We start from the raw sequence: 25,836 nt of genomic DNA, 5'->3' as shown, positions 1-25,836 counted from the left end.
TTTTGTGACCTTTTGACCTAAATTGAAATGACTTCTGCCTTGAACAAAAAACAAACCTTAACCAAGACAAGCGGTATATAAAATAAAACAACTCTTGAACTTTTTTAGTCACCGACGGCTTTTTCTTTTTATTCTTCCCAAAAAAAAAAACAACAGCGGTCGCGTATCAAAAAGTGGAAAAAGAGAGCGCGGAAAGCCTTTACAAAAAAAACCCCTCCAGTCTTGCTCCTCCCGAGAAAACAAAATGTCCGTCGCGATAATTGTAAACAGTTTGCGAAAGAGAGAAGAAAAAAAAAAAAACGACAACAACAGTCTTACAGCACTTTTTCAACAGCGACGGTGAGGTGGTGGTGGTGGAGGGGAACAAACACCTGCTAATGTTTTCACGAGAGGGTTTTTGCACCGCGGAATGTGGTCATCTTCATCCTAAGTCATCCTCATGGCGGGGTTTGGTCACTTAGCTTGTCGCTTGTGCATAGTCGTAAGGCATTTGTACAGCGTGCGTGCTTGCAAAGTGTATTTCTCTGTCTGTGTGTGTGTGTGTGGCCCTTTAAGAGAGGATCCTCCTCTGTTTTCTATGACAAAAACCCTGAGAGGCTCAGAGCGGAAGAGTTCAAAATGCGTGTATGGCTTCAGCTGCGTTCTGCTTTTCCGAAAAAACACCCTCCCCCCAAAAATAAGAAAAAAATTGGCGTTTTTAATCGCGTGGATGGCTTCGACGGGTTTGTGCTTGAGCGAGAGAGAGACAATGTGACGTGTACGCGGCTTCAGCTGGTTGTGCTTCCAAAGTGAGGCTACGAAAAGAAGTCGTAAACAGTCGGGGTTGGTCGAGAGGCAGCAAACGACTGGGCTTGTTAGTTTTTCTTTTTTTTTTTTTTTAAGGGAGGGGATCAATACAAACGCGACCCACCAACGCGGGAATACTTATCGTCGAAATGGCACTTCAAATGTCCTTGGAGCGACAAATAAATAAAAAGAAAAAAACAAGGGGAAAATACAGCAGGAGCCAACTGAGGTATCTACGTATTGCTCTACGTCCAAAAAAAAGGAGATTGAAATTAAATAAATTAAATAAAATCAGTGGTTTAGCCAGAAGACAAATCAAATGGGATCAAGGCGCTCCCCCCAGTGTGTGTGTGTGTGGGTGTGTGTGTGGGTGTGTGTGTGGGTGGGTTTTTGTGTCAAGAGGCGTCAGGATACTCTCCTTCCCTGAGGTTTTTCTTTGGAGAGGCTCGCACTGGCGGTGGCATCGCAGGAGGAGGCGGCTCAGAAGTCGAGCTTTGTTCGTGGCTCCCCCAGCTGGCTTTGTTGAGGCCCATGTGTCCCAGCATGGTCTGAGACAGGCGGGTGTCCGAGAAACGGGACCACTCGGCGAATAGCGGCTCCGCCACGTATGTCATGAAGCCTAGTAAAAACAAAAAATATTTACAAATATGGACTTTGATTCCAATAAAGTGGAATGTTTTGGTAGTAGTCACTCGCCTATTTGAATTTTGCCCACTGTGTTATTGGCTCGGTCACAAAGTGGGCTCACTTCTAGTTTGTGCTTCTTCTCCACGTCACCTGCGTGCAGAATACTTGTCAACATTGGATGTTTTTTTTGTGGTTTACCGGAGAAGATGGAGACCTTGTTGGAAGAACTCCGCTGTGACTTTGTCACTCCACTGCTTGCTGAGCTCCCACGGCCTGCATGGGTTGCAGATGTCTGCGCACTTCAGGGCCATCTGCCATAAACAAAAAAAAAAAAAATAATGAATGAGTTCAACTGTCTGCTCTAAATTGCCATTAAAAGTATCACCTGGAGCGCAAAGTGTCTGTGGCTGGCGTTACTCAAGCACAAGTTGTTCTGATCCAAGTGGCGACGGAACTTGGACAGGTAGTCGTTCTGCCGGCTTATGTCCGTGGCCAGGATCAAGGACCCCAAATTCCGCTCTAAACTGGCACTGACGGGAAACCAAAACAAAAACAAAGCCAGTCAACATGGGGCGCATGAAATGGGCATTAAACTTGGACACACCTGTCTTCGGCGGGCAGGTGAGCGAAGAGGCCCGTCTCTCGGAGCAGACCCACAGCGGACTTCCAGTGGTGATTTTCCAGAACTGAGGTATTCTGGAGAGCAAAAAGATGAGTTAAAAATCCTTTCCTTGTGAGAGAAAATACAGACTACTTTGTGATATCCATTCAACAAATAGTAGAAATGTACCTTGTAGAGCGAAGCCAAATAGTGGTCAGTCTTAATGAGGAAGGGCTGGTTGACTCCAGGGTGGTCCAGGTCGTGAGTGGCGGCGGCCAAAAGGCCCAGTAGGATGTCATACGACGTCAGTGACTTGGATAGCTGCGTTCAAAAAACATGTGGCGGAGAATGAGCCACGCGCTGGCTTCAAAGTGGCCGGAGATTGACTTACCACGGGCTCCCGCAAATAACAGTACATGGCCTGCGTCACGTCGGCGGCGTGCACGGCGTTGTGGTAAGGGTTGTGTGCGTGGTAGTCTTCTTGGACCAGGACTAGAAAGCGCCACAGCCGCACCACATCTAGTCGGAACAGCTCCACTAGACCGTACTGGTCCAGCAAGTGGAACGTCAGCGTGATCAGGCCGTTTCCTAGGAGATGAATTAATAATTAGACAATTACATCAAAAAAAGAATGACAAAATATGAAGTCGTAATGTTGTAATAATAAAGTTTTAAAATGAGGCAAGAAGAAAGTAAAAAAAAAAAATTGCCCTTGTGCCTTTTGTTGTTTTGCTTTTTACCATTTCTTCCAACAATCCCGATTGTGTCCGCCAGAGGGCAGTTATGACCCGAAAAATAATGTGTTCAACGTTTCTACTTACCATTAGTCAACCTGTCGAAGAGGAAAATATCAAAATTCCAGTTGCCCACTTTCTCCAGCATGCACTGCAAAAAGAACACCCCCTGACCATTAGCCCATCCGCCATATTGAATGTGGCATCAACACATCAAAACAGCCTAAATCTCTCTCTTACACGAGCCTGTCCGGAGTAGTCCTCGTCGAGAATGGGCAGCGGGTTGAGCTGGGTGAGCCCTCTCAACATGCGAGACGAGTGCAGGAACCTCTGAAGACTGAGTAGCCGGCGTACCCTCCTCTCGGGTGCCGAACCCACCGTCGAATCCGAGCTGCTGCCTAGGCGCGCTGCATAGACACACATGTGCAAAGAAAAATGAATTAAAAACACATACAAGTCACTGTTAGTACATTTCGAAAACCATTTTTTTTGGAAGCGCAAGCTAATCACGTGAATTCGGACCTGGCCTGGTACAAGCAGACCTGCTTTGTCAGTGCTCACACACACACACAGAAAAGCGTAATGACTGAAATCAACCGCAAGCTGGAAACACAGCAACGTGACACATACACACACGATGCGTCTGTGTTGTGATGTCGCGGAAAGACCAGGCGAGGCGTTGATGGCACAAACGACTTTTTGGGCGAGTCGGCGGTCGCAGAGGGCGGCGGCCAATCGTACTCACTGTGAAGGTTTCGGAAGTCGATGCACAGATACGGATGGGAGCTTCGGCGTTCCGGTTCAAATCCGACCTGACTTCTTACTCTCACATCTCCTGGAAGAAATTTGCACTTATTTCCTCGAGGCTCATGCAAGCGCAGTAGATTGTGTGTTTGTGCGGAACCAGACGAATACTCGGTGTGTGTTCGAGGGTGGTGAAAACCCGCATCTGTCTATCGTCACGTTATAAGTGAGGTTACCGCAAATGATTGATTTGATAGTCGGCATGTAATATCATCACAACACAGAACCTGTCCTTAGTACCACCATGTAATTAAATTCGTTATAACTTAAGATGTTTAAAAGTATATTGTGTTTCCAGCATGGCATTTCTAATTGCTAATTTTCACATTCACACACTAACACACCACAAAAGTCTTTTTTTTCTCCAGAAATTTTGGTCGTTAAACAAATTTTAAACACAAACATGAGACCCAGTTTTGGTTTAGTCCAAAAACTTGCTATCAAAACAAAACAAAAAATAAAGAATTGTGAAGGCCTCCTTTACTCATTTACTGCCATTGACGGATGGAATGATCACATGTCGACCCGCAAATATTTCTCAGTGACCCAACCTTGAAAAGATGAAGGTAGTCCACCATTTTGGTTTCGAGTGAAAATTCTAAGGTCAAGACTTGAAAGAAATTCTTGACCTTTTGTGGAAACACTGGTTTCACTCAGCAACTTGTCCTCGCTAGTAGACAGACAAATAAAAAAAACCTCTCAAGGAGTAATACTTCAAAAAAGACCTGCCCTGCAAGACAACATTTAGTTTTAAAGCAGCCATTTTAAACTTTGACATAAATACACATTTGTTAAAGTAAGACAACCTAACAGAAAATTCCATCAACAACAGTTAGCAACATGAACTTTGGTCAACTTGTTTATCATTAAAAAGCCAACAAAAAGTCAACAACTCCATAAGTCAGCCATTTTGTTTGTTTGTTTACATCCTGCATAGCATCTTTTCTTCCCCAGTCCATTACACAAACTTGGTCAGCCTATACAGAAAACATACCCACAAAATAAAAACTCCTAAAAAAAATCCACCATTTTGGCTCTGGTCTACTAGACGCATTCTTTAGCCCCTCCCACAAATGCGATTCACTCCCCCCCACCATAACAATATCGCTGGGGGCAGTCATTCCCAAGAAACGCATCTCTAAATGGGCGGCGTCATAAATCAAAACGAATCATCCCGCCGGGGGTGACGGATTCACGCGTGCGTGAACGGGTCTGCATGTGCTCTCGGACCGGGGCACGTGCACGCACTTGACGGCGTGACGAGCGCACGTTTCGAGAGTCACGGGGTCCGTGTCAACCTCCCCCCCTCCTCTCGCCCACATCTGCGGTGCATTAACGAGGGGGTGCTGGATGTAGGTCATGTCATTCTGTGCGATGGCGGGATGACACTGTGAGCGTGCGATGAATAGAAGCCATCCACAAAGACAGATGCTTTGCGCCCGTGACGTCGGAGAGTGAAACCGCCGTGTTACTGGGCCGAGTGAAAAGGATTAAAAAAAATAAAATAGAAATAAATAAATAAAAAGAAAAAACTAAAGCGCCTTTTCCTGGGCTCAAAACAAAACACACAGCAGCTGTTGACTCACAACATCAACAACTGGAAGTCATTCAGACTTGTGTGGATTGAATTTCCTCTCAATGACGCCATCCGCTTGGTCCAAATAAACGTCTCACTAACCAAAACAGCAAATGAGGGTCTTGGGTTGACGTGGTAATGACAGAAGCAATGTAATTCATGCCTAATTGCCATTTTCTGTTGCTACAAAATGCTAACAATATAGATGTTTTAGATCATTTCAATGGCAGATTGCGTCAACACACCAGCTCAAGCATCTTCCCACAAGCTCCGCCCCCTCCTCCATGTAACTAAATGTTTCTAACCCCTTCCAAAACGGACCTCGATCCAGCCCTTGAACTACACGAGGACACACTTACCTAGCATACGAATGTAGAGCGCCGTCTGGTCCGAACTGTCATAGGAAATGGCTCCTCGTCTCTGTGGGAAAAAAAAAAAAAAAAAGATTATCGACATTTTGAAAAGTTTAACCCTGCCATCATATAAAAAAAATGGGGAATGTTGCAACACAACAATATCATTTTACTTCCCTGTATATGTGTGATACATTTATCGCAAGGACTAATCGCCCTTGTGATAACATGCTGTTATCATTTGAGGAACCAAACGTGAGGGGCCGGCCAGCTGTGTGTACACACGCAAAACTTATGACCTAAAATGTTTTCCTCATATAAACCAAAGCATTTCAAGGGTGAATTTTGCACTTTGACTTTTATGATTCAACCGTAAAGTTTTTTTTTACGATCCTGACAAGCTAATTCTACCTTACCCTACCTAAGATAAGGTACTTTTCTTACGGCAATTTAATCCAAGTAGAATTTCTGTATTCTGATGTCACAGATGAATGAATCTACGGGAGTCGCCGCGCTCCCGTTGACCTCGTCGCGGGAACGCGGCGCCCGACATGGAATAGTGGCTCGGCGGGGGGCGGTGAGCGGGAGGGGGGAAGGAAGCGGGCTAGGGCAGCTGAGTCACGAGCCATTTTGTAGCAGACGTAACTTTGGCTAGCGTGTTTGCTCTGTCAACATGCAGCTGCTGTGAGGGTTACGCACTCGCCTCGCCGTGTTCTCAACATGGCTTGGACAACGGGCCAAGTCTCCCGCCTCCCCCTCCCAGGGGCTCCCCCGAGGCTAGGGTTTCCCCTTTTGCAAAAAAAAAAAAAAAAAAAAAAAAAAAGACCGCATTACTGGACGGCTGCCTTGGCGGTTCTTGGGGATCGGGTTTCTAAAAAAAAAAAACATTCATATTTAGTGGATGGGTTCTAATGTAAAATCATGGCTAAGGCTAAATTCTGGGTAGCATTCATTCAATTTCATATGGTAACTAAAATTAGCCATTGACGTTAGCATATTTCGTTTTTTTTTGTCAGGAAATTAAATTAGATAAAATTCAAGTACTGGGCTAATGGGAATTGCATTAGTTTGTTAAATGATGGGGGAAAATGCTAACATTTTTAGCTAGTTTTTTGGTATTCTAATGAGTTTGAAATTTGATCTGCTAGCATTCTTCTCTTGGTTTCATAATTAGACGCAAAGCTGTTGTTTTTAAGCTCATAATCTGTTCTGATTGACCTTCCCGTGGCCGTCTAGAGTTACAATTTAACAGCTAACACACTTTCCTTAAACGTTTATTAAATCATCTCTTTAAGATTAGACTGTTTTACACACACACACACAAACACACATGAATGGGATAGCGAGTGCCCTCCGAGGTCATACCACCAGTCAATACAGAGCTAATATTTCACCAGTCAGCAAACAGCTTGACACTGGGTTTGGTCATCTGCAAAAAAGCTGTATTTTAGTGTCAACAGTGGGCCGTGTTTACACACAGCACCATCACTTGGTGCAAACCGTATAGATTGTGTCCAAGCATGCGCTGACTACACAGTGTGTGTTTATTTAGTTGATTTTACTTTTTTGGGGGGTTTAAGAGAAACGTGACCAAGGTTTGCAGATGTTCGGCTATATACAAAACGCAACACAGTATCAAGTTAAAATGCATTCACGTCACAAAAAAGGACAATAACACGATTCTGAGATGCAAGACAACACATAGCCGATCCACTAAAAAATCCAAGTGAATTTTCCCTTGCGTTTAATTTTTTTTTACTGCCTCGTAACAGTGTGTAATAATTTTATTACTTGATATCAACTTTTTGTTTGAAGGTAAATTGATAAAAATTAAAGATGTATGTCAAAAGTAGTTTTCTTTACTTGAAAATACTTTTTAAAAAATCATATTGTATATTGTATTCTGTAATGAAGCAATGTAACATAGTTACTTTCATATTTGAATAAGGAGGAAATTAATTTATTTACAGGAGTTTAAATTTTAACACAAAAAAGATGACATTATTGTGATAATTATCAATATTCGTGATAACAATTTTTGGCATATTGCCCAGCTTTATCAAAACGTGTTTTGAAATGCAAAACAATACGCTGATGTTTGGACAAGGCGGTTCTTTAACCAAACATAAATTGTGTTAAACAAAGGTGTGTCTCCACCCAGGTTCTTAGAAATGGGATGGCAAAATTTGCAACCTACTAAAAAGAACTTGAATAGACAGTTGAGTGAGAGATTAGGAAATATTATAATAATAATTATATTGCCAAAAGAAGTCTTGTGATATCACGGTATTAAAAGACGGTAGCGAGTCTGTGCGTGAGAACGTCCCTGTGCCTTTTTGCCTTCTTTGGCATCAATACTTTTCGCCCTACAGCCTCTGGCGTGGAACAAGGCGGGATTAAAATTTCTCCCAGTCTGCTGGCCAATGACCTCCTTTTACTTGGGTAGGGAGAGGGTAGGAATGGGGGGTTGGGTTGGGGTCCAATGGAAAATACAATTGGCCGGACTATGCTGGAATGAGGTCGTTGTAAATAATATCGGCACCCGATGCCAATCGATTTTGTGACAGCGTTTTAGAAGTCACATTATCCTCTGATCTGGGAGAGTTTTGTTTTTCGCTCTCCCTGATTTGAACTCGGAAGATTCCGGGTAACATGTTTGTGTTTACAGAAAAATTTCCAGTCTTGACCAAAGTTCTTTCTGTAACAAAATCAATCATAAATGTAAAAAAGGCAAGATATTGTTGGACCAAAACATAACAGATTGGTTTTAAAATGTAGTTTTTGACATTTATACTAACCTTAACATGAATTCTCTATCTTAAGATTACATACTCAACATTGTTTTATTAAAAACATTATAAAACACAAGTTTCTGATCTATATTTGTCAAACAGCCGGCATTACAGACAGATGGTTTAGGCTCGAAGCAGTCTTGAGGACAGACTAATCTCTACATATGGTTTGCAGTCCACCCTTAACATAATAAGCGTGTCCATTGTCCCCCGTGCAATTCCATGAAAACGTCATTTAAACGCAGCTCTGTTTCTTCTCTTGGCTCGCCGTCTCTGCCTGAGGTTGCGAGAATCAGGTTTCTGAGGTCACGTACATAGGGGAGTGGGTGTGGGAGCAAGGGTCACGTGCTCTTCAAAACTATGACTTGTTGAAGTACACGAAGGTGGGGGTTTTCCCATTAGCAAATGACCGGTATAGTTTTACCGAGGCTAACGTTACACGTGAGACGCCAACTGAAACGACGTCAACATGTTAGGAGGGAAACTTCTGTTAAATCGAGGCCTCCACCAAGGCTAAAAATATGGTTTGCCTGATAAAGACAACATGGTGTTTTACACTCGGCGAGGAAATTATTACCAGACGGCCTTAACCATCTCTTCCGGTCAATCGGAAGCAGATTGGGATAAAATTGGATTTGGTGGACCATAAGAAATGAGATTTGTGCTAACTGCCAACCAGGATGCTAATTTATGGTGGAGCTATTACAAAATAGAGGCCAAGGAGTTGCATGTGGAAACAGAAGCTCTTTTGGCACAGAGCGATATCAGCAAGTTGCTGCGCAATGCCAATGGCTTGACGGCCTTTACAAACAAACTTCCTGTCGTCACAACATTGCAACACAAAGCCTTTACATGCCCTTTCAGTGCCGCTGGACCGTTACGGTGCCGGCTGGCGGAATTCTCGCACTTCCTTAGTCAGGACAGGTGCAGGAACCAAGCAACAACAGACGTCAGATATTCCTTTGACCGATACCCAAACCCCGAGTCAAGTTTCGTAAAGCTTTGGGCTTACGACCTCGCTCGCATTCCTCCAGTGACGGAGCGCTAAGCCTCAACCGAGGGTCGATTTCGGGATCGGACCGGGGCTTGTAAGCAATTGCGTGTTACACAAGCAACCCGGCTGGAATCCACTTGTTGCGGGAGTGTTTTACGAGATCAAATCTCCGTTTGCGAAGAGCTGAAATCACTCCAAGTAAGAAGCCACCTATCAGCGAACTTTTTCTTTCAAGGGTAAAACGGATGCCATAAACTGCCTTTTATGTGGGCTTTTGAACCAGTGTTGTATGACGGCAGCACTGTTCACCCGCATGGGGGGAAGGGAGCTACGTTCTGCGTTCTTGGCGAAAGAATTTCATTCATTTCAAACAATCGTCCTCAGGCTCTAATTGCTTCCCCGGGTCAACTTTGTCTCGGGCCTCGGAAAGAACGAAAACCCACGCAAGGCAAGGTAAATAAATACAAAGGTGGCCGTCACGTTCTGTCGGCCACGGCAACATGAAAACAGAACGGTCATGTGATGAGAAGGAGGGGGAGGGGCTTTCACAGAGGAAAACACAACAAGAAAGAAGACCAGTGTCTTGCGTCCAAATGAAGGCAGGATGTGAGGACTCACTCCCGTTTGTTTACCAAATACTACACGTTCCTGCTTGGGGACAAACATGGCCGCCCGGAGAATTTTCAGTGAAAATCCCGGTCCGGCATTGCAGGGGTTAAAGGAGAGAAAAAAGGCTTTGAGGGCGCTTGTGAAACACTTGGCTCTTTCAGCATTCTTACCACATCCTGAATCGACGTCAATGCTGCGCAGATGCGCGCGGCGGCCTTATCGCTGCAGTTCAAAATCAACAAACGATCCCCTCCTCCCTTCTCCCTATCTCTTCCACTGACAGCTTATCATCCCTACGCACCGAAGCGGCCGTAGTGCAGCAAGCGGAGCCAACGCCGCTATCTACGGCTCTTACGCACGAGCTTATCGCTCGCCATGTCCAAACACCTCGGATCAGAAGTCAGTCCTGGGCTTGAGACTGGCATAGTTTCAATGAAGATTGGGGCAACGACGATGGCGGTTTTAGAGTCTACTCAACTGACCTACGCTATCTATCCAATGCCATGTGACTTCCTTGTCTTGGTTATCTATTCAGTGATCCGTAGGGCGATGTGAAAAGTTATAGATGCTAGCCTAAGGCAAAGTGATCTGTTAGCATGGTATACAGATGTGTACAGATCATTCAGTGCTAGCACACTGATGTATGGCATGACCGGACGTTTGGTCGCCGGTCAAATGATGACAGAAAGTACTGTACTCGAACAATCACTGCGCTAAAGAGGACCCTATTTTCCAAAAGCTGAATGATGAAGAGAAGCAATTTGTCAAAGACAGTAAGTGATCTCCTGAAAACGGAGCGGCATTGTGTTTACAAGATGGATTGTCGTCATCAGCGGTGGCAAGAAGAAGAAGGTGGTGGTGAAGAGGGAGTGGTAGAAACAGAGGCCTTGTGTGCTAGCGGAACAAAATTGCCAAAAGAGGGAAGAAGAAGAAGAAAAAAATGGAGAGAGGCTCGGGCCATCTGCGACTCTGGCGTCGAGCCAAACCACTGCCCACAGTGCCGAGGCGAAAGCCCGACAGCCCCGGTTCTGCCTTGCCAGTCCCGCTTCCACAAACAACAGGCCGGCGGAACCGCATGTAAAAACACATTGCGGCCGCAAGAAATAAATACAGGCTTAATCCAGTTTGACACAATATATTTACAGTTAAAATACTTCAATAATGATACCGGATGATATGACCAAAAGAAAAAAAGGAATAAACTGACAGTAACGATGTCTGTATAAATCTTTGTTGAAATTCTGCATTGCTAATTTTTACTTGCTCTTTTGTTTATTAGCATTAAACAAATAGTTTTTTGGGAACAATGGCTATTTTGTACTACAATGCACAATGTGACAAATATTCTATGTTTGTTGGTGGTTAATTTCACAATTAAGCTCTAGTGGAGTGTAATAAACATTTTGTACTCTGCCAAATTAGTCTGCTTTTTGGCCACATTTGACTAATTATGCCACAGCGGATCCTAAAAAAAAAACCTCCAATTTTCCTCACTGACATCACCCAGGCCTACTTAAGTCTTTCCCTGCCATTGACAAAGAGAAATGTCCAATCACGTTGCCCTTCTGCCATCAACACTCTGCTAATTGCCTAAGACGGACAAGGTGGTACTTTCATCAGCGCCATTGACATGATTTGTACCTGGAAACCTTGATCCAATTGGCCACTGTACATACAGTTCTGATACATTTAACCCTTTAGAGTACTTCAAAAAAACACTGAGACCCATTGAAACACCTCACTGTAGTCTTAAAGAAGGCCTCCCCCTCTGCGAAATCGGGCTAGCTTCAAAGCGGACACGCATGGTCGCGTATGTAGGCCAGGGTCGTGCACCAAGCGCTAATAGCCGACTCGGGCGAAGAGGGTGCTCCAGGGGTCAGGTGGTGACTTCATGCTTCATAAATATTTCCAACAGCGTAACGTAACGTTTGCGAGAGGAAGTGAGCTGAACTGCAAAAAGAAAACCGCTGAGAAACATAAACATTGGCCTCGAAAAGACTGAAAAAGACTCAAAGTGGACAAAGCGGAGGGTATTAGTGACTTATTTTTTGGGGGGTAAAAGGAATTTAAATCTCAAAATGGAAGCAGGCAGAGTAAATTATAAACTTTTTTCCCTAAAAATGTGAAATGTTTTTTTTATTATTATTATTCTTTAACTACACAAAACAGGCACACTTCTACGAGCGACAAAGTAGGAAGTTCAAGCGTGACTTATGTTGTTTCTGCCAATGTGTCAAAAGGGATGTTGACATAAATAACAGCGCGGTGGCGTGTTCCCGCTGACAGATGTAGCAAAAAATGCCAAAACGAAGCCTCTATCTATGACGAACACACACATGTTGAGGGGAAGGGAAAAAAAATGTAGTGACGTTAAAAAAGCCGCAACAACAGATAAGAAAACGTGAGAGCTACACAGGTGACGGGATTGGACCTGGACTACCAGCAACCATCTGCTAGATTCCTACGAATTTCACTATGCAATGGGCACAAAGAGTTTATTTACCTGTGATACCTGTCTGGAATTGGCAAGTTGGCTACAAAAAAGGGGTGAAAAGTGTAACTGCAACAGAGAAAATAATTTGGACGTGGCTAATAAATAAGTGGGGATACAAACTTACCTATCCTACCAGCAGGGGCAGTTATATTTGGGGTTTTGGGGAATAAGGTGCTATTTTTAAGACCAGAAAATGTTTTAGGGGGCTTCATAATGAGAGGGAAGGTGTTTGGGTTTTAAAATGGTATTTTCATAAGTATTAAGTGTGGGGGGGGGGGGACATTAACTGATATCGGTGGCCCTAAAACTGCAATATTTGGGGTCTTGTGAGGAATAAGGAGCTAGGTGCTACTTTTTAAGGCCAGAAAATAAATTCTAGGGGGCTTTAAAATGATAGGAATAAGTGGGTGGGTTCAAAAGGGTTATATTTATAAGAATTCAGTGGGGAAAATCATTAATTGATATTAGTGGCCCTATTTGAGGGGGTTCTCAGGGGTAAACAATGTATATCAGCTATCTACCACAGGGGGGCCCAAAAGAGGTAAATATATGCATTTTTATAAGGTTTCTGGAATTAATACATGAATTACAGAATGTACTTCACAATAAGCAAACAAAGGGTATAAGGCAACACAATTATTGGGGTTGGAAAACCATGTTTACCTGTTACAGCTGGATTCTGCCTTTGTTAAGGCCTCGGAAAAGAATGCAGGCATTTGGGGGTGGCTACACAATGGGTTTATTTATTGGAGTCAGGATTAATTAAAGGGTTGGGGGTAAAAAAAAAGGTAAAGGATTTACCTGAGAAAGCTGCCTTGGATCTGGGGCACCAAAGAGTGACGAGCTGGAGCTGAAGCTGATGGCTCCCCTGCGGCTCAGGACGTGCTTCGGAACCTGCCTGTCCAGAGGCAACACCGGTAGCTGATAGCATACTTCCATTGAAGAGTCAGGCAGATAACAAAGAAACACTTGGAAAATACAGCAACCCAAATGGGGGAAAAAAAGTCAAAATTCGTATCTACAAGCCCAGTTCAAAACGTTTATGTTCATTGTGGGCCACTATGGCACAACTTCCGAAGAGGGCAAAAACACCGTTTAAGCTTCTTTGGTGTCATAGTCATGTCAATAAAGCAAAAAATTAGGACGAACTCAACTCTTATGGAGATTCTTTCCTTCTCGTTCTGCTCAAATCCAGGCCCGGAAAGCCAGTAGACAATGAGACCTTCATGCCATTTTCGGGGTCTCTATGAAGACGCTTCCTCATTTTTTTGTCCCCCCAGCTTTTTCTTCCTCTCCCCTTCTCAAAAAAGAAGCGAACGACCGTTGCTTTTGGGGTTCCGCATGTTCACAGAAACACAAAAATAATAACAAATAAACAAAATGGAGCTTTTTTCCCGGGCTCACATCGGCATATTGCCGCCGAGGGTGAGCCCAACTCCGGGGGGTAGGGGGGTGAGCCCAACTCAGGGGTCTAAAGGGGGGGATGAGACCTCGACGAGCCGCCGCGGTGTGGTGGTGCTGTTGCCTGGGAAGGACTGGGGGTCTTCTTCTCCTATTGTCCTTATCACTTCCCCCGTTCCTTACACGTTAATATTTCTTCCAAATATTTCCAAAACGTTTCTTGTCCCCCCTCTTCTTACCAGAAAATTGGCAGCCAGCCGCGGAAGAGGAAGAGAAAGGGGAACCCCGACGTTTTCGTTCCTAGCTTGTTCGTTGCGTTCCCGGTGGCCTGTCGAGAAATGTCATGTCCGTCAGAAAAAAACGTCAACTCTCGTCCATTCTAAATCCTAAAAAACAACAACACGAGTTTATAATGTCCTCCAAACACTCCCAAAACGACACTAAACGGTCTTTGCGGCTGCCGTTTCTTTCGATAGCGACACCACCTGCCAGAGATGGTGCTGTTGTGGGGGAGCCACAGAGAAAAAAGAAAAAGGACCAATAAGATGGCGGCGTCACCTGTAAGCGGCACGCTTATTGGCTGCTTGCTCTCGTAGAGGATGAACGCCGCCTTTCTATTGGCTTCATTCCCAAGACCTCTTCCGAATGGTGGTTTTCTCAAGGGTATTCCTCCACACAACGGGGCTTGCCCTGCAGCGGTCTCCACACACACATACACTTACACACACGCCATTGCCAGTGATTACCTTCCTCTCATGACTCATACTACTCAGGAGCTCAGCAGTAGTGACTCAAGAGATTGCAAATGCAAAAGCACACTCAGCAAATGTGTGTTTATTTGGCATCCAAACCTACTATTGATTTGGGTGTGTGTGTGTGTGTGTATGGGTGTGTTTGATCAAGTGCAACTGAATACACAGGGCGGATGAGTGGATGACCCCTAAGATAAACAAACACAAAGGAGGGATTTATTCACTGCCATTGACGGCAGCAGACGTGAAATGTATCCAGTTGCTCCATCTTACTTTTTTGGGGTCAGCTTTCAGTCTGGTTTGACATTTGACCCCTAACAAAGTAACAAGGGATGCATTAAGAATGATTCCAAGATTGGAGAAAATACAAAATTCACTCAAGATGACACAACTAGCGATCATTTCCCGATCTAGGTCACATCAGGCCTGATAATCGTGAAAGTAAAAGTATTTTTCCTGACCGAGATATGTCATTATGGCTTTTCAATTCCACTTCCGGGAAGTCGAATTAATAAAAGCAAATGCACCGAAGCCAAGTGAGGCTAGGGAGCTTTTCAGGAACCTGCTGATTTCCCTCGAGGGGTGCGAAGGAAAAATCCTGAGAGGCTTGTGGCGGTAATTGATTTTGTGATGACGTGGGGGGCAACAAAAGGATGACTGTGTAAGAAAATTAGGATTATGATACATGTCGTTTGTTGACAACATTCTCACAAACCTTTCTTGTCATTCAATTTGATTTGAAGTGAGCAAAAATGCAGTCACAATCAAGCACTCTGGGAAATATGGAGAACATTTACATACTTTTTGGCTTTATTTTGGGTTTGACATTTGCCTTATGTGTCTTTGAATTCAAAATAGGTGATGATAGGATTTTTTTTCATCTTCATGTGACCAGTTTTTGAGAAATATAAAGTCTTAACTCATATTAAAGTTTCCTCGCCATTTCTACAAAATGTACATGTGTTATCTACTCCATCAAGACTTAAAATAGATGCGTATATATTTGATAATTGTGAATTATAACTCGAAACGGACACTCGAAGTCATTAACTGCGTTTATTTGCCCTCTAGCGGCAAAATATATATTACATCAAATTCTGGAAACAGATGAGTGAAATCAATTAAGAGGTGGATCGATGTGTACATTAAAAACAAATGAACGTATTAAGAGTACGTTTAAATAATTAACATGATGTTAAATAATGTGATTATGGAAGGGGTTCTGAATTTATAGTGTGAATGCATTTCCTATCACTAGAGGGCACTACCCCAATGCTTTTCTAAGGCAAAGGCAGAATAGTACTTACAAAATGAAAAAAATATATCCTTAATGTTAATGTCAATGTGTTGAATGAGCAGATTCAATTGGGAAAACTAATATTCACATGTATAGACACGAGATAGATACAGCAGAATAAAGATTTAAGACCCCAACATCATGTTGTTACAATAAAATGTGATTACTGTACACGCGATGCTCAATTTAATTCCAGCAGATGATGTGACATCCATGCACTTATGCAAATAGCATTTACCTGAGCAGTTTTACTCAAATAACTCATGTACATGCAACACATTAGCAGATAATGGATAGGGCGTCCTGAAAGAGGTATTTTCATATGTGAAAAATGTAAATAGATAAAAACAACAAAAACTCCAACACTAGAAAGAACTAGGTTTAAAGTTTATTTACACAATACCTTGCATTCCAATTAAATTAAAAAGTTTCCTTCGAGCCGGATTTGAACCAGCGACCTAAGGATTTCCGTTCAACCTCTACAGTCCTCCGCTCTACCAACTGAGCTATCGAAGGCGATGACAACCAGCCGTTCAACGTTGATTATACTTTTTACACAAAACACACACGAAAGGATACGATTTGACAACAGTGAAATAACTTGCTGGTTTGTATAAATAAATATGACAAATGAAAAAAAGAATCATGACAGTGGTGCTGCAACAACAGTACTGTATTTTGGATAAAAACCTTCCCATTTACGAGTGTAGTTTATGGGGAATTAGCTCAAATGGTAGAGCGCTCGCTTAGCATGCGAGAGGTAGCGGGATCGATGCCCGCATTCTCCAAGGTTTTTATCATATTAACATATAACTTTATTTTCCCTTATTTAGTTGCTGTTCCGAGAAAAATAATCACATTTCCCCCCTAAACTTGGCAATTATTTCGATCCATAAGATTCATAGCCAAAGTATTCATTACTCAAGTTACTTATCAACAATAGGTGACCTTTAAAATAAGGCCTAGTTAAGGGAAATGTCAATTGTGGGGGAACAGTTGACAAATTTAGGCATTATTTTGATAGCTGTCATTATTTGCAGCAATGCTATTACTAATAGCTAACACTATAATCAGTACACACTGTGTAAATAAAGGGTGGGGGGGCTGTTGGCAGTCATCAGCTGTCGGCCACTTCCCTTCTCAGTTTCAAATATGGTCAAGGTATAAACGGCATTGACGTGAGTGCAGTAGCTTCTAAAAACAGACGTGACACCAGCAGCCAGAGAGAGAGACACACACAAAAAAGCCGCCGGGGCCTGTTCCTTTCGGGTCCCGTGTTGTTTTCCTGCCACGCTATTTCCCTGACATCTTGTTTTTGTCACGCCCAGGGAGACCGAAGAACGCCATGGAGAACCTAGAGAAGCAGCTCATTTGCCCGATATGCCTGGAGATGTTCACAAAACCTGTGGTCATCCTACCCTGCCAGCACAACCTCTGCAGGAAATGCGCCAACGACGTCTTCCAGGTACAAAACAAACCTCTTGACAGCTTTTTGGGCAATCTCCATTATCCATGAAGACCATAACACTTGTTTGGCACTCCATTTTAGCACTTTAGGCTAACCTCATGCCATTGAAACATTTGACATTTGAGCCAACGTAAATAGCTCAAACAAGAAATATGGTATATCTGATTTTATTCCACTTATTTTTACCTAATACTCAATGTTCGTGAACCTCGCCCAGGCATCCAACCCGTACCTCCCGACCACCCGCAGCGGCTCCCTCGCGTCCGGCGGCCGCTTCAAGTGCCCGTCATGTCGGCACGAGGTCATCCTAGACCGCCATGGCGTCTACGGGCTTCAACGAAACTTGCTAGTGGAGAACATCATCGACATGTTCAAGCAGGAGTCGGGCAGGTCGGTCAAGATAAGCATTCCTCACACACCCCACAACTCGTCAATAAACCAGCCGTGACATTATCCCCCTTCACATGTCTCTCGCTGTCAATAAAAACCAGCGGCGGCACTCCGACACCCCAACGCAAGGAGGCGGCGGCGGCGCCCATGTGCGACGTCCACAAAGAGGAGAAGATCAACATCTACTGCGTTAGCCATAACGTACCCACTTGCTCCATGTGTAAAGTTTTTGGGGTACACAAGGACTGTGAAGTTCAACCCATTGACAGCATCTACCAGACCAAAAAGGTGGCCTTCACGTTACCGTGACAACCAAAACAATAATAACTAAATGCTACTAACTTGGCACAGACGGAGTTAAACGATGGTATCGCCATGATGCTAGGCAACAACGACAGGTTGCAGGGCATTATCAGCCAATTGGAGGAGGCCTGCCGCGCCATTGAGGTCAGACCAGAACCCCAGTCCTTTCCCCCATGCCCCCTTTCCTCCATTTTGTTTGTCAACAGGAGAACAGTCGGCGTCAGAAGAACCTAGTTTGCGAGAAGTTCGACCTCCTCTACACCATCCTGGAGGACAAAAAGCGCGACATGAGCGTTAAAGTGACCTCCGAGCAAGAAGAGAAGGTCAGCTACATCCGGGGCTTGACCCGAAAGTACGGCGACCACTTGGAGGAGAGCTGCAAAATGGTGGAGAAAGGCCTGGAGATCATGGAAGAGCAAGAAATGGCCGTTTTCCTACAGGTGGCGCTAATAAATTCCCCTCATCTGGTGGCGCCAGAGTTGCTAACCTTATTTTGTATCATTTTTTTGTTTTACAGACCACAAAACCTCTCCTCAAGCAGTGAGTAAATTCCAAAGTCCACCATTTTGTAGTTAATTTTACTGGCGGAATCTTTTCCTATTTCAGACTAGCCGAAGCTTGCAGTACATCCCACCTGGACAAAGTGGAGCGAGGTTACGAGAACATGGATCACTTCACGGCCGACTTCCGGCACGAACGCCAGGTTCTGAGTAGCATCGACTTCCTTGAAGACGACGACGATGAGGACGAAGACGAACCAGAAGCGGCGGCGCCCACAACCAGCGGCGCCCCCGCCGTCTCTACCGTCCCGCCACCTGCAGCCGCGCCGTCGAATCCCGTCCCCCCCGCCGCCGCTAAAAACGTAGCTTCCAGCTAAAGTGTTCCCGTGTTACCATAGCAACAAAAATGACAACGGTAAACCGAGGACTGAACTTTGACCCCTGCTTTCATGCCATTATGGATGGCTTCTTCATGTTTTTACAACTTCAACAGCAAATTAGACTTAGCAAACATGTTCTTTTTTAAAAACTAACTTTATTAGGAGACGTTACTAACGACTTCTGTGACGTTGGGGTGTTTCATAGCACCCTCAAGGTAATAAAAAAGAAATTGTGAAAGCACCTCTGAGTCTTTATTTACATTTACGATACTATTAATTTGCTGCCAACCCTCTCACTTCAAACTAGTTGGACTTTTAGTGCTAAAAATTGTCAAATAACTCAAATTATTTACATTCAAATGACTATTAAAGTAAATAAAAACAGTACAACCATTGACAAACCATACAAAATGGCGTCCATGCTAAAGAAACACAACTTACTTCAAATTTTAGTGTTTTTTTGTTTTTGTGTGACTATTAGTCATCTTTTCAGAGGATAAAGAATACACACCCGCGAGTATTTTTACACAGTGTGCTGACCCCTGCCACACAGATGTTTTTTCTTTAAGGAATTTCCACAGCTTTCGTGGCATCAAAGCTGGAGGGTCTCGTTGGAGAGCTTAATATTTCTTGATCGGGATTGAAAAGTGACAACATTGAATATGAAAGCCACCTCAGGGTTCCATAAGTCCGAAAAGTGAAGATTTCTTTTTTCAATGCGGCACTGATTCTCAAAGAAGGATGACTCACAGCCTCCTTGTTTAGTCTGCACGGACACAGTCGACAACACACACACACACACACACACATTTATATATATTTCATTAACACCCTCATTAACAAGCTATCCAAGTGGGCGGGGCAAAAAGTTTCAAAGAATGGATGACAACTTTTCTTTTAATGATTATTATTTTGGAAGTCCATCCATGTATCCACTGCTTGGATTATATATAAATCAATATTTGTGTAGGCTAGATGCAACTCATTTTTTTTATTATGGTTGTTATTATTATCCAGCAAAATGTGGTTTTTAGTTCACGTGAATGAAAAGTTCATAGTCATTTTACAATTAAATATGTGGATGTGAATATTTGGAGGGTCAGGACTGTTATGTTTGTGATATTATTTAATATTTATATGGTTGCAGAATTGATAAAAGTGTAGATAAATAGTTTAAATATGAATTTCTAATATGTGGTTTTTGACCCGAATGGTCCATATGACTGCATGATAATATGACATAACTGATTTAGTGATTATTAGAGCATATGATTTCCACAGAAAAATATAGATCCGTCCTTTTCTTTTTATTAGAAAATATACCTTTAAATATATGTAATATTCTCCTGCTGCACCACTGCTTGCACATCAGTTTATTAACAAACAAAACGGTTCATATATACAAAATGGAGCAAAGGGGGGGTTTCTCTCGGGATACAAATTTTCCTATTTTAACATCCAGTTTGAGCTGTAAATCATAACGCCACCAAAAAAAAAAAAAAAAAAAACCAACAAAAACAATCTGTTTGTTTTTTTAAAGCGTCTTTGGTCTTCACTTGCCGAAGAGCTCCATCATTCTTCGGTTATTCTGGGCTTGCTGGGCCAGTTGCTCCGCCTTGGACATCTCCATCATCTCCCTCAGCAGGTGGAAGGTCAGGTCCAGGGAGATGGGCGGTTCCTCGGAACGGCGCCCCCTCTCCGCCGACGCCGAGTCGTCGCCGTCGTCGTCGTGCCGAAACCGGCGCGTCAGCCTCAGCCGCTGCAGCGCCCGGTTGAGCTTCAGGAGCCCCCCCGCCACCCCCAGTGGGTACATGGACGACGACGGGGGCATAGCCCTGGCGTCCCCGTTCCCCAGCCGGATGAAGTACTCCTCCCCCAGGCGCTCCAAGATGGGACCCCCCGTCCGGCGTGGTGGCTCCGGCACCGCGTGGGGGTTCTGCTGCGGGGCTCCGGCGGCGGGGGTCCCCAGACACACGAAGCCCAGGAGCAGAATGGTGATGATAGTGGCGAGGAAATGGAGCTTCATGTCAGAACAGGACGCAAAAATCTAAAAACACACACACACAAATAAAAGACTTTCAAAACAAAATAAAGCACTTTTATGCAGCGGACATACCTTCAGGAGGTCCAAATGCGCTTGTTCTGCCGCGATGGCCGGCTTTTTTTTTTTTTTTTTTGCCCCCCCGCGAACGTGCAGTCGGCCGCTGTACCGGAGGATACTTTTCAGATGGGAATGGACCGGGCTCGTTTATATAGCGAGCGCCTGGCGATATGATTCTGCGCGTTTCTCGGCGTGGCTATGAATGGACACCCCCCTCCACGGGGACCACCCCCTCGTGCCCCCACCACCACCACCCAACCTTGCATCCCTGACAAAGTGCTTTAGTTTAGATGGGATGACTCACTCATATGAGTGTGTGTGTGTGTATGTGTGTTTTTGGCAATATAATAATAATAATAATAATACACTTACACACGCCACACCTGCTGGCGTTTTCCCACAAAACATGCAAAGAGTTGTGTATTTTTAGGGAATCTGTCAAGATGTTGACAATTACAGGAGAAGCTGATATTTGGATAGAATATGAATAATATTATTAGTAGTATTTTAATGGGAAATATCACAAAAATACTTGTAAATTTCAAATTAAATACTAGTGGTGGATATCGAAAGATGATATGATACTGTTTGTATTACAAAATATAAATTGTTTCAATTTCAGTGCTTTTGAGACATTTTATATGATATTAAGTGCATATTTAACACAATTCACTCACAAAAAACTTTTTTTCAGTCAAAAAAACTTCTTTTCAACAGAATGGAATTCCATTGGATCCACGTTTACCTTCCAAATAATTTGATTTAATCATTATTTAATGTACAAATCCAAGTCAACATCCTATTCAATACAGTTACTTCAGATTAGCATGATGCTAACACAGAATGGGAAACTCCGTTGACAAGTAGCCGCTTTATTCTACAGATATTCAAACACCAATGGTTTAACTAAGCAGAAAAAATACTACAGTAAGTCGTGTATTCTCCACTATCTGGAAAGAGAACAACATTTAAAAAACAAAAACAAACGAGGGCGCGGCCCTCCCCGGCTAACCCGGATAGCGACATCCCTAACACTTGACCCTCTGGGTGTCGCACTTAATGAATGAATGGCCATCTGCATCCCAGTCAGGCAGGGACAAACGCACGCACGCACGCGGGGAGGGCGGCGACGTTGATTGATCGCCGCACGTATATACCCGCGTCACCGCCTCCCAGCGAGGGCCGGGCGCCAAATCACACTCTGGAGATGGAACGAGCCGTTAGAATCCCAAGCAAAGTGACAAAGATTCCACCAAAACTTTGCCTTTTGGTACCTGGCATGCAAAGAAAGACATTTTTTTTAAATAAATGGATTCAAATAACTGGATTTAAACGGTGAAAATCAGGAAATTTATAGATCTAAAACAATGTTTATTTTAGTTTTTTTATAGATATTTTTAGATTTTACAAAATGATTTTTGGACTAAAAAAACTGAAAAAATGGATTTAAAAAATGACAATTATTGATTTAAAAAGGGGAAACATCAGGTAATGTAATATAAATCTATACTCTTCATTTTAATTTGATCCTAACAGAAAGTCAGCGCTCATGATTTTCTTTCCCGGGCCACACAAAATGATGTGGCGGGCCAGATTTGGCCCCCGGGCCGCCACTTTGACACCTGTACTACCTGGATTCCATCAGGCCATTTCCCAGACGTCATCATGTCACTTCTACAACTAGCCATAAATTCCCACAGATTCCTTAATGCTGTTTTACGTTCGTGTTTGTTTTGGTGTCAGCGCCTTGAGCGAGCAATTTCCGCGTGTCGCCCTCCTCTGAGACGTCTGTCACTTTTCAAGCCACGGGATTGACATCGCCGTTTAACGCCCGTGACGTGGCGTGACGTGGCCTCGGGGCGGCGTCCGACACAAATAGCAAAACATCCCTTTTGCAAATGGCTGGTCGGCGGAAGAGATTATTCGGCTTAAACGGCCTTTCCTTAATTACAGTTGGATAAATGCGAGGAGGGGAATGAATGGCCACGGCGACCTGTCGGCATTCTACCTTTTCATCGGTCTGTTTGGCTTTTTAAAATCTCGCTATGTTCCATAAAACATTGGCATGGACAGGCGAACATTGTTGACCTTTGGTGGAGAATATATAGGCAAGCTAGAAGTGACATTTTAGTTTTTGTTTATTTTTTTATGTTGTTACACAAAAGAAAAAAGGTTAAAGGACAAAAAAGATGGGAAAGTTTGGTCTATTGTCACTTTTTAAGGTCAAATTGATGAGATTTAAGTATTGAAATGGTCATAAAATTGTATTATCAATATATTTGGGTGAAGTTGATGGAAAAATATTTGAAATATTTAATAGAGGAGATAAAAAATCCTGTCTTTTGAGCAAATATAAGGGCTAAAATGTACTTTTAATTGATTATAACATTTATTTTAGTGTCTTAAATATACAAGACTGTAGTAAATTTTAGATTATTTCATATCTAAACCGATATATTCGATCTTTTGTGCTCAAATGATGGAATTTCTGAGAAAAATATAGTTCAGGTACATGAATGGCTTAATACTTTTCATATTCCACATTGGCATTGCCTTCCTTTGATGATGCAAATTGAAGATCTGGCAGAATTGTGCACGTATTGTCTGCGTTTGAAAAAGCGTCGAGCATTATTGAGCCTCATTTTGTGTCATCTTCTCCATTCAGGCGGCGAGCGTCTAATGGGAAAGAAATTGCAACAAGTCAAGTACTTGTCATAAATGAGACAAAAAGCTTTGACCTTCCTTACAAAACATTTGCCAAAGATTTAAAAGGAAACCATCTTGATGAATTGAAACGCCTACCTCACTGAAATCACCTTTTCTGTTTCACTCCCTTTGTCCATCACCATGGTGACCTTTGACCCCAAAATATACATTTTCCATTTCATATTTCAAACATCTTATTATAATAATACCTTAATTTATCTTAAAACCAAGCATATGTTAGTCCTCCTGCAAGTTTTATTCTCTCTTGCTATATATATATATATATATCTGACCTCTGACCTTTGACCTCATGACCCTAAATTTTAACTACAATGTCAATTGTAGTTTGATAATATTCTTGACCTCTGTGACCTTTGACCTCATGACCCTAAAGTTAAAATACAATTTCCATTTTAGTTTGACAACATTTACCTTTGTTTCAGAGTTATTTTAAACAAAAACAACCAAAACGGAATTTTTAACAAACAAAATCAATCAAAATATGAATCCATATCGCTAACTACCACAGCGCATACCTAGGCTAGCAAAGAAGGAGTCCACAGAATGGTCGCAAAGCCAGCGGGAAATCTCCTTTTCTCCCCCGACGTGTCTTTCCTGCCCCGAAGCTTCAGTGACCTTAAAAAATATTGTTTTCCAGCGGCGCTCGTTTCGCGTCATCGTCACCCAGGCGGGCGTGCTAAAACGCCGTCCTTCCGCTCGCCCAAAAGTGTAAGAAGGGCTTATTGTCAAGCTAATGAACGACAACTGTCACAAGACTGCGGGCGAGCGTGTCGCCTTTTTTAGACGCCGCCAATCGTGGCCAGTTCCGCTTGGGTGCCATAACACTTGCTTGGTTTCACAAGGCCTTTGTTAGTTCCATTGACTTTTTTTGGTTTAAAGACGAGAAAATGTGCACTAAAGTCGTTTTTTTAGAGAGAAATAACATAATGGGTCGCGAAACAGTGGACGCGGGTCACTGAAGATGAAGTCAAATGTCTTAAATAAGCACAATACGCTCAAATAAAGATAGAAAAAGATGATTAGTTCTCCTTTTTAAAAATATTTTGGGCCAAATATGAAAGGAAATGTCTTTCTCAGGCAAAAGAGAATAAAGCTCATCCATTAATTCAATTAATAAATGTAAATAATAAGAGTATTGTCATGTATATTATAACAGCTAATTAATCAACATTGCATTGACAATTATGTATTTTTTGTCCCTGTTACTATAGTAAATGCTATTTATACATTTATTAACTGTTTTTATTTAGTCATTTTCTGAACCGCTTCTCTTCATGAGGGTTACGGGGGGTTCTGGAGCCAATCCCAGCCAATTAAAAATTGATGGTCAGCAATTTTCAGGGCACAAGGACACATTTAAAAGGGCAATTTAGCATTAAATTAGCTTAGCATGCATGTTTATGGGATGTGGGATGAAATCAGATTACCCACGGAAAAGCCACCCAAGCCCAGGGACAACATGGAAACTCCACACAGCCAAGGCCCACCTTGGGATCAAACCCTCGACACCAAGACAGCGAGGCAGACTCTAAAACCACTCAATTCACCGAACCGCCTGATTACATTCCTCTTCCAAATCAATTTGTAAGCAGTCTGGGTAGATGACGGCGTAATCAGGTGTTTCCTCACTTTCTAATGACTATTGGGGTTATCTCATTGCTCGGCTCGTTGGGCCGTGCGGGAAAATCAGGTGGGCTTCCCTCCTTGACGGCCCAATTACTCCTCAACACTAATTACAGGCATCTGGAGTTGACCCATGAAGTCATTGCCCGTTCTCGCCTTAGTGCCCTTTAGACGCTGTTGGCATATCCAACAATGCTATGTGCGTAAATAGACGACATTTTATAGAAAGATGCTACGTCTTGTGATTGGCAAAAGAGAATTTTTTGCTCACGTTCGGGCCTTGTAAAAGTTTGTGACGGTCCAGAGTGACTTTTCTGGGCATTCCGCCATGAATTTGTTTTATTTGGACTTTCACGAGACGTTGTGACGCCATGTTTTATGATTAATAGCAACGCTTTATGGAATGCTACATTAGCTTATCATGCTAGCTCCATTGACAAGTACTTCAAGTTCACTTTGGGTACTCTGTTTGGATTCTATCCTTCAAAAAGTTGTATTGTGTCACTCCACCATGTTGTTTTGGT

The 25,836-nt window shown here is 43.0% G+C and overlaps 3 protein-coding genes and 2 non-coding genes across 8 annotated transcripts; 2 read left to right on the top strand and 3 right to left on the bottom strand.

Annotated features, from left to right (window-relative positions):
* Window positions 1-100: 100 nt before the first annotated feature.
* Window positions 101-14,290, bottom strand: pde7a (phosphodiesterase 7A). 4 transcript variants are annotated; one of them, XM_077735798.1, is made up of 13 exons: window positions 13,525-14,290; window positions 13,172-13,268; window positions 5,488-5,548; window positions 3,494-3,583; window positions 2,989-3,155; window positions 2,836-2,899; window positions 2,406-2,602; window positions 2,204-2,335; window positions 2,018-2,109; window positions 1,799-1,943; window positions 1,628-1,724; window positions 1,483-1,563; window positions 101-1,405 (listed from the first exon to the last, which is right to left on the bottom strand). In XM_077735798.1, exons 3-13 carry the CDS (start codon window positions 5,492-5,494, stop codon window positions 1,182-1,184), a joined length of 1,296 nt encoding a protein of 431 aa, XP_077591924.1. In that variant the 5' UTR covers window positions 5,495-5,548; window positions 13,172-13,268; window positions 13,525-14,290; the 3' UTR covers window positions 101-1,181. The 4 variants fall into 4 exon arrangements, with proteins under 4 accessions (XP_077591924.1, XP_077591921.1, XP_077591922.1 ...); XM_077735795.1 differs by having other exon boundaries at window positions 13,172-14,290; XM_077735796.1 differs by having other exon boundaries at window positions 3,494-3,580; window positions 13,172-14,290.
* A 1,960-nt stretch (window positions 14,291-16,250) lies between these two features.
* Window positions 16,251-16,336, bottom strand: trnay-gua (transfer RNA tyrosine (anticodon GUA)). Its single transcript is given in 2 exon segments — window positions 16,251-16,286; window positions 16,300-16,336. It is a non-coding gene; the product is annotated as a tRNA-Tyr (tRNA).
* Window positions 16,337-16,535: 199 nt separating this feature from the next.
* On the top strand, window positions 16,536-16,608 carry trnaa-agc (transfer RNA alanine (anticodon AGC)). The gene has a single exon. It is a non-coding gene; the product is annotated as a tRNA-Ala (tRNA).
* Window positions 16,609-16,961: 353 nt separating this feature from the next.
* trim55b (tripartite motif containing 55b) lies at window positions 16,962-18,541 on the top strand. The gene is made up of 6 exons (XM_077735802.1): window positions 16,962-17,285; window positions 17,506-17,678; window positions 17,780-17,966; window positions 18,030-18,125; window positions 18,188-18,421; window positions 18,499-18,541. Exons 1-6 carry the CDS (start codon window positions 17,166-17,168, stop codon window positions 18,523-18,525), a joined length of 837 nt encoding a protein of 278 aa, XP_077591928.1. The 5' UTR covers window positions 16,962-17,165; the 3' UTR covers window positions 18,526-18,541.
* A 1,678-nt stretch (window positions 18,542-20,219) lies between these two features.
* Window positions 20,220-21,120, bottom strand: crhb (corticotropin releasing hormone b). Its single transcript, XM_077735991.1, has 2 exons — window positions 20,978-21,120; window positions 20,220-20,908 (listed from the first exon to the last, which is right to left on the bottom strand). Exon 2 carries the CDS (start codon window positions 20,885-20,887, stop codon window positions 20,414-20,416), a length of 474 nt encoding a protein of 157 aa, XP_077592117.1. The 5' UTR covers window positions 20,888-20,908; window positions 20,978-21,120; the 3' UTR covers window positions 20,220-20,413.
* Between the last annotated feature and the right edge of the window lie 4,716 nt (window positions 21,121-25,836).

This window comes from Stigmatopora nigra, chromosome 16, assembly GCF_051989575.1.
Source record: "Stigmatopora nigra isolate UIUO_SnigA chromosome 16, RoL_Snig_1.1, whole genome shotgun sequence".
Lineage (NCBI taxonomy): Eukaryota > Metazoa > Chordata > Actinopteri > Syngnathiformes > Syngnathidae > Stigmatopora > Stigmatopora nigra.
The sequence above is the reverse complement of the archived record's forward strand: the minus strand, read 5'-3'. Positions and strand labels throughout refer to the sequence as shown.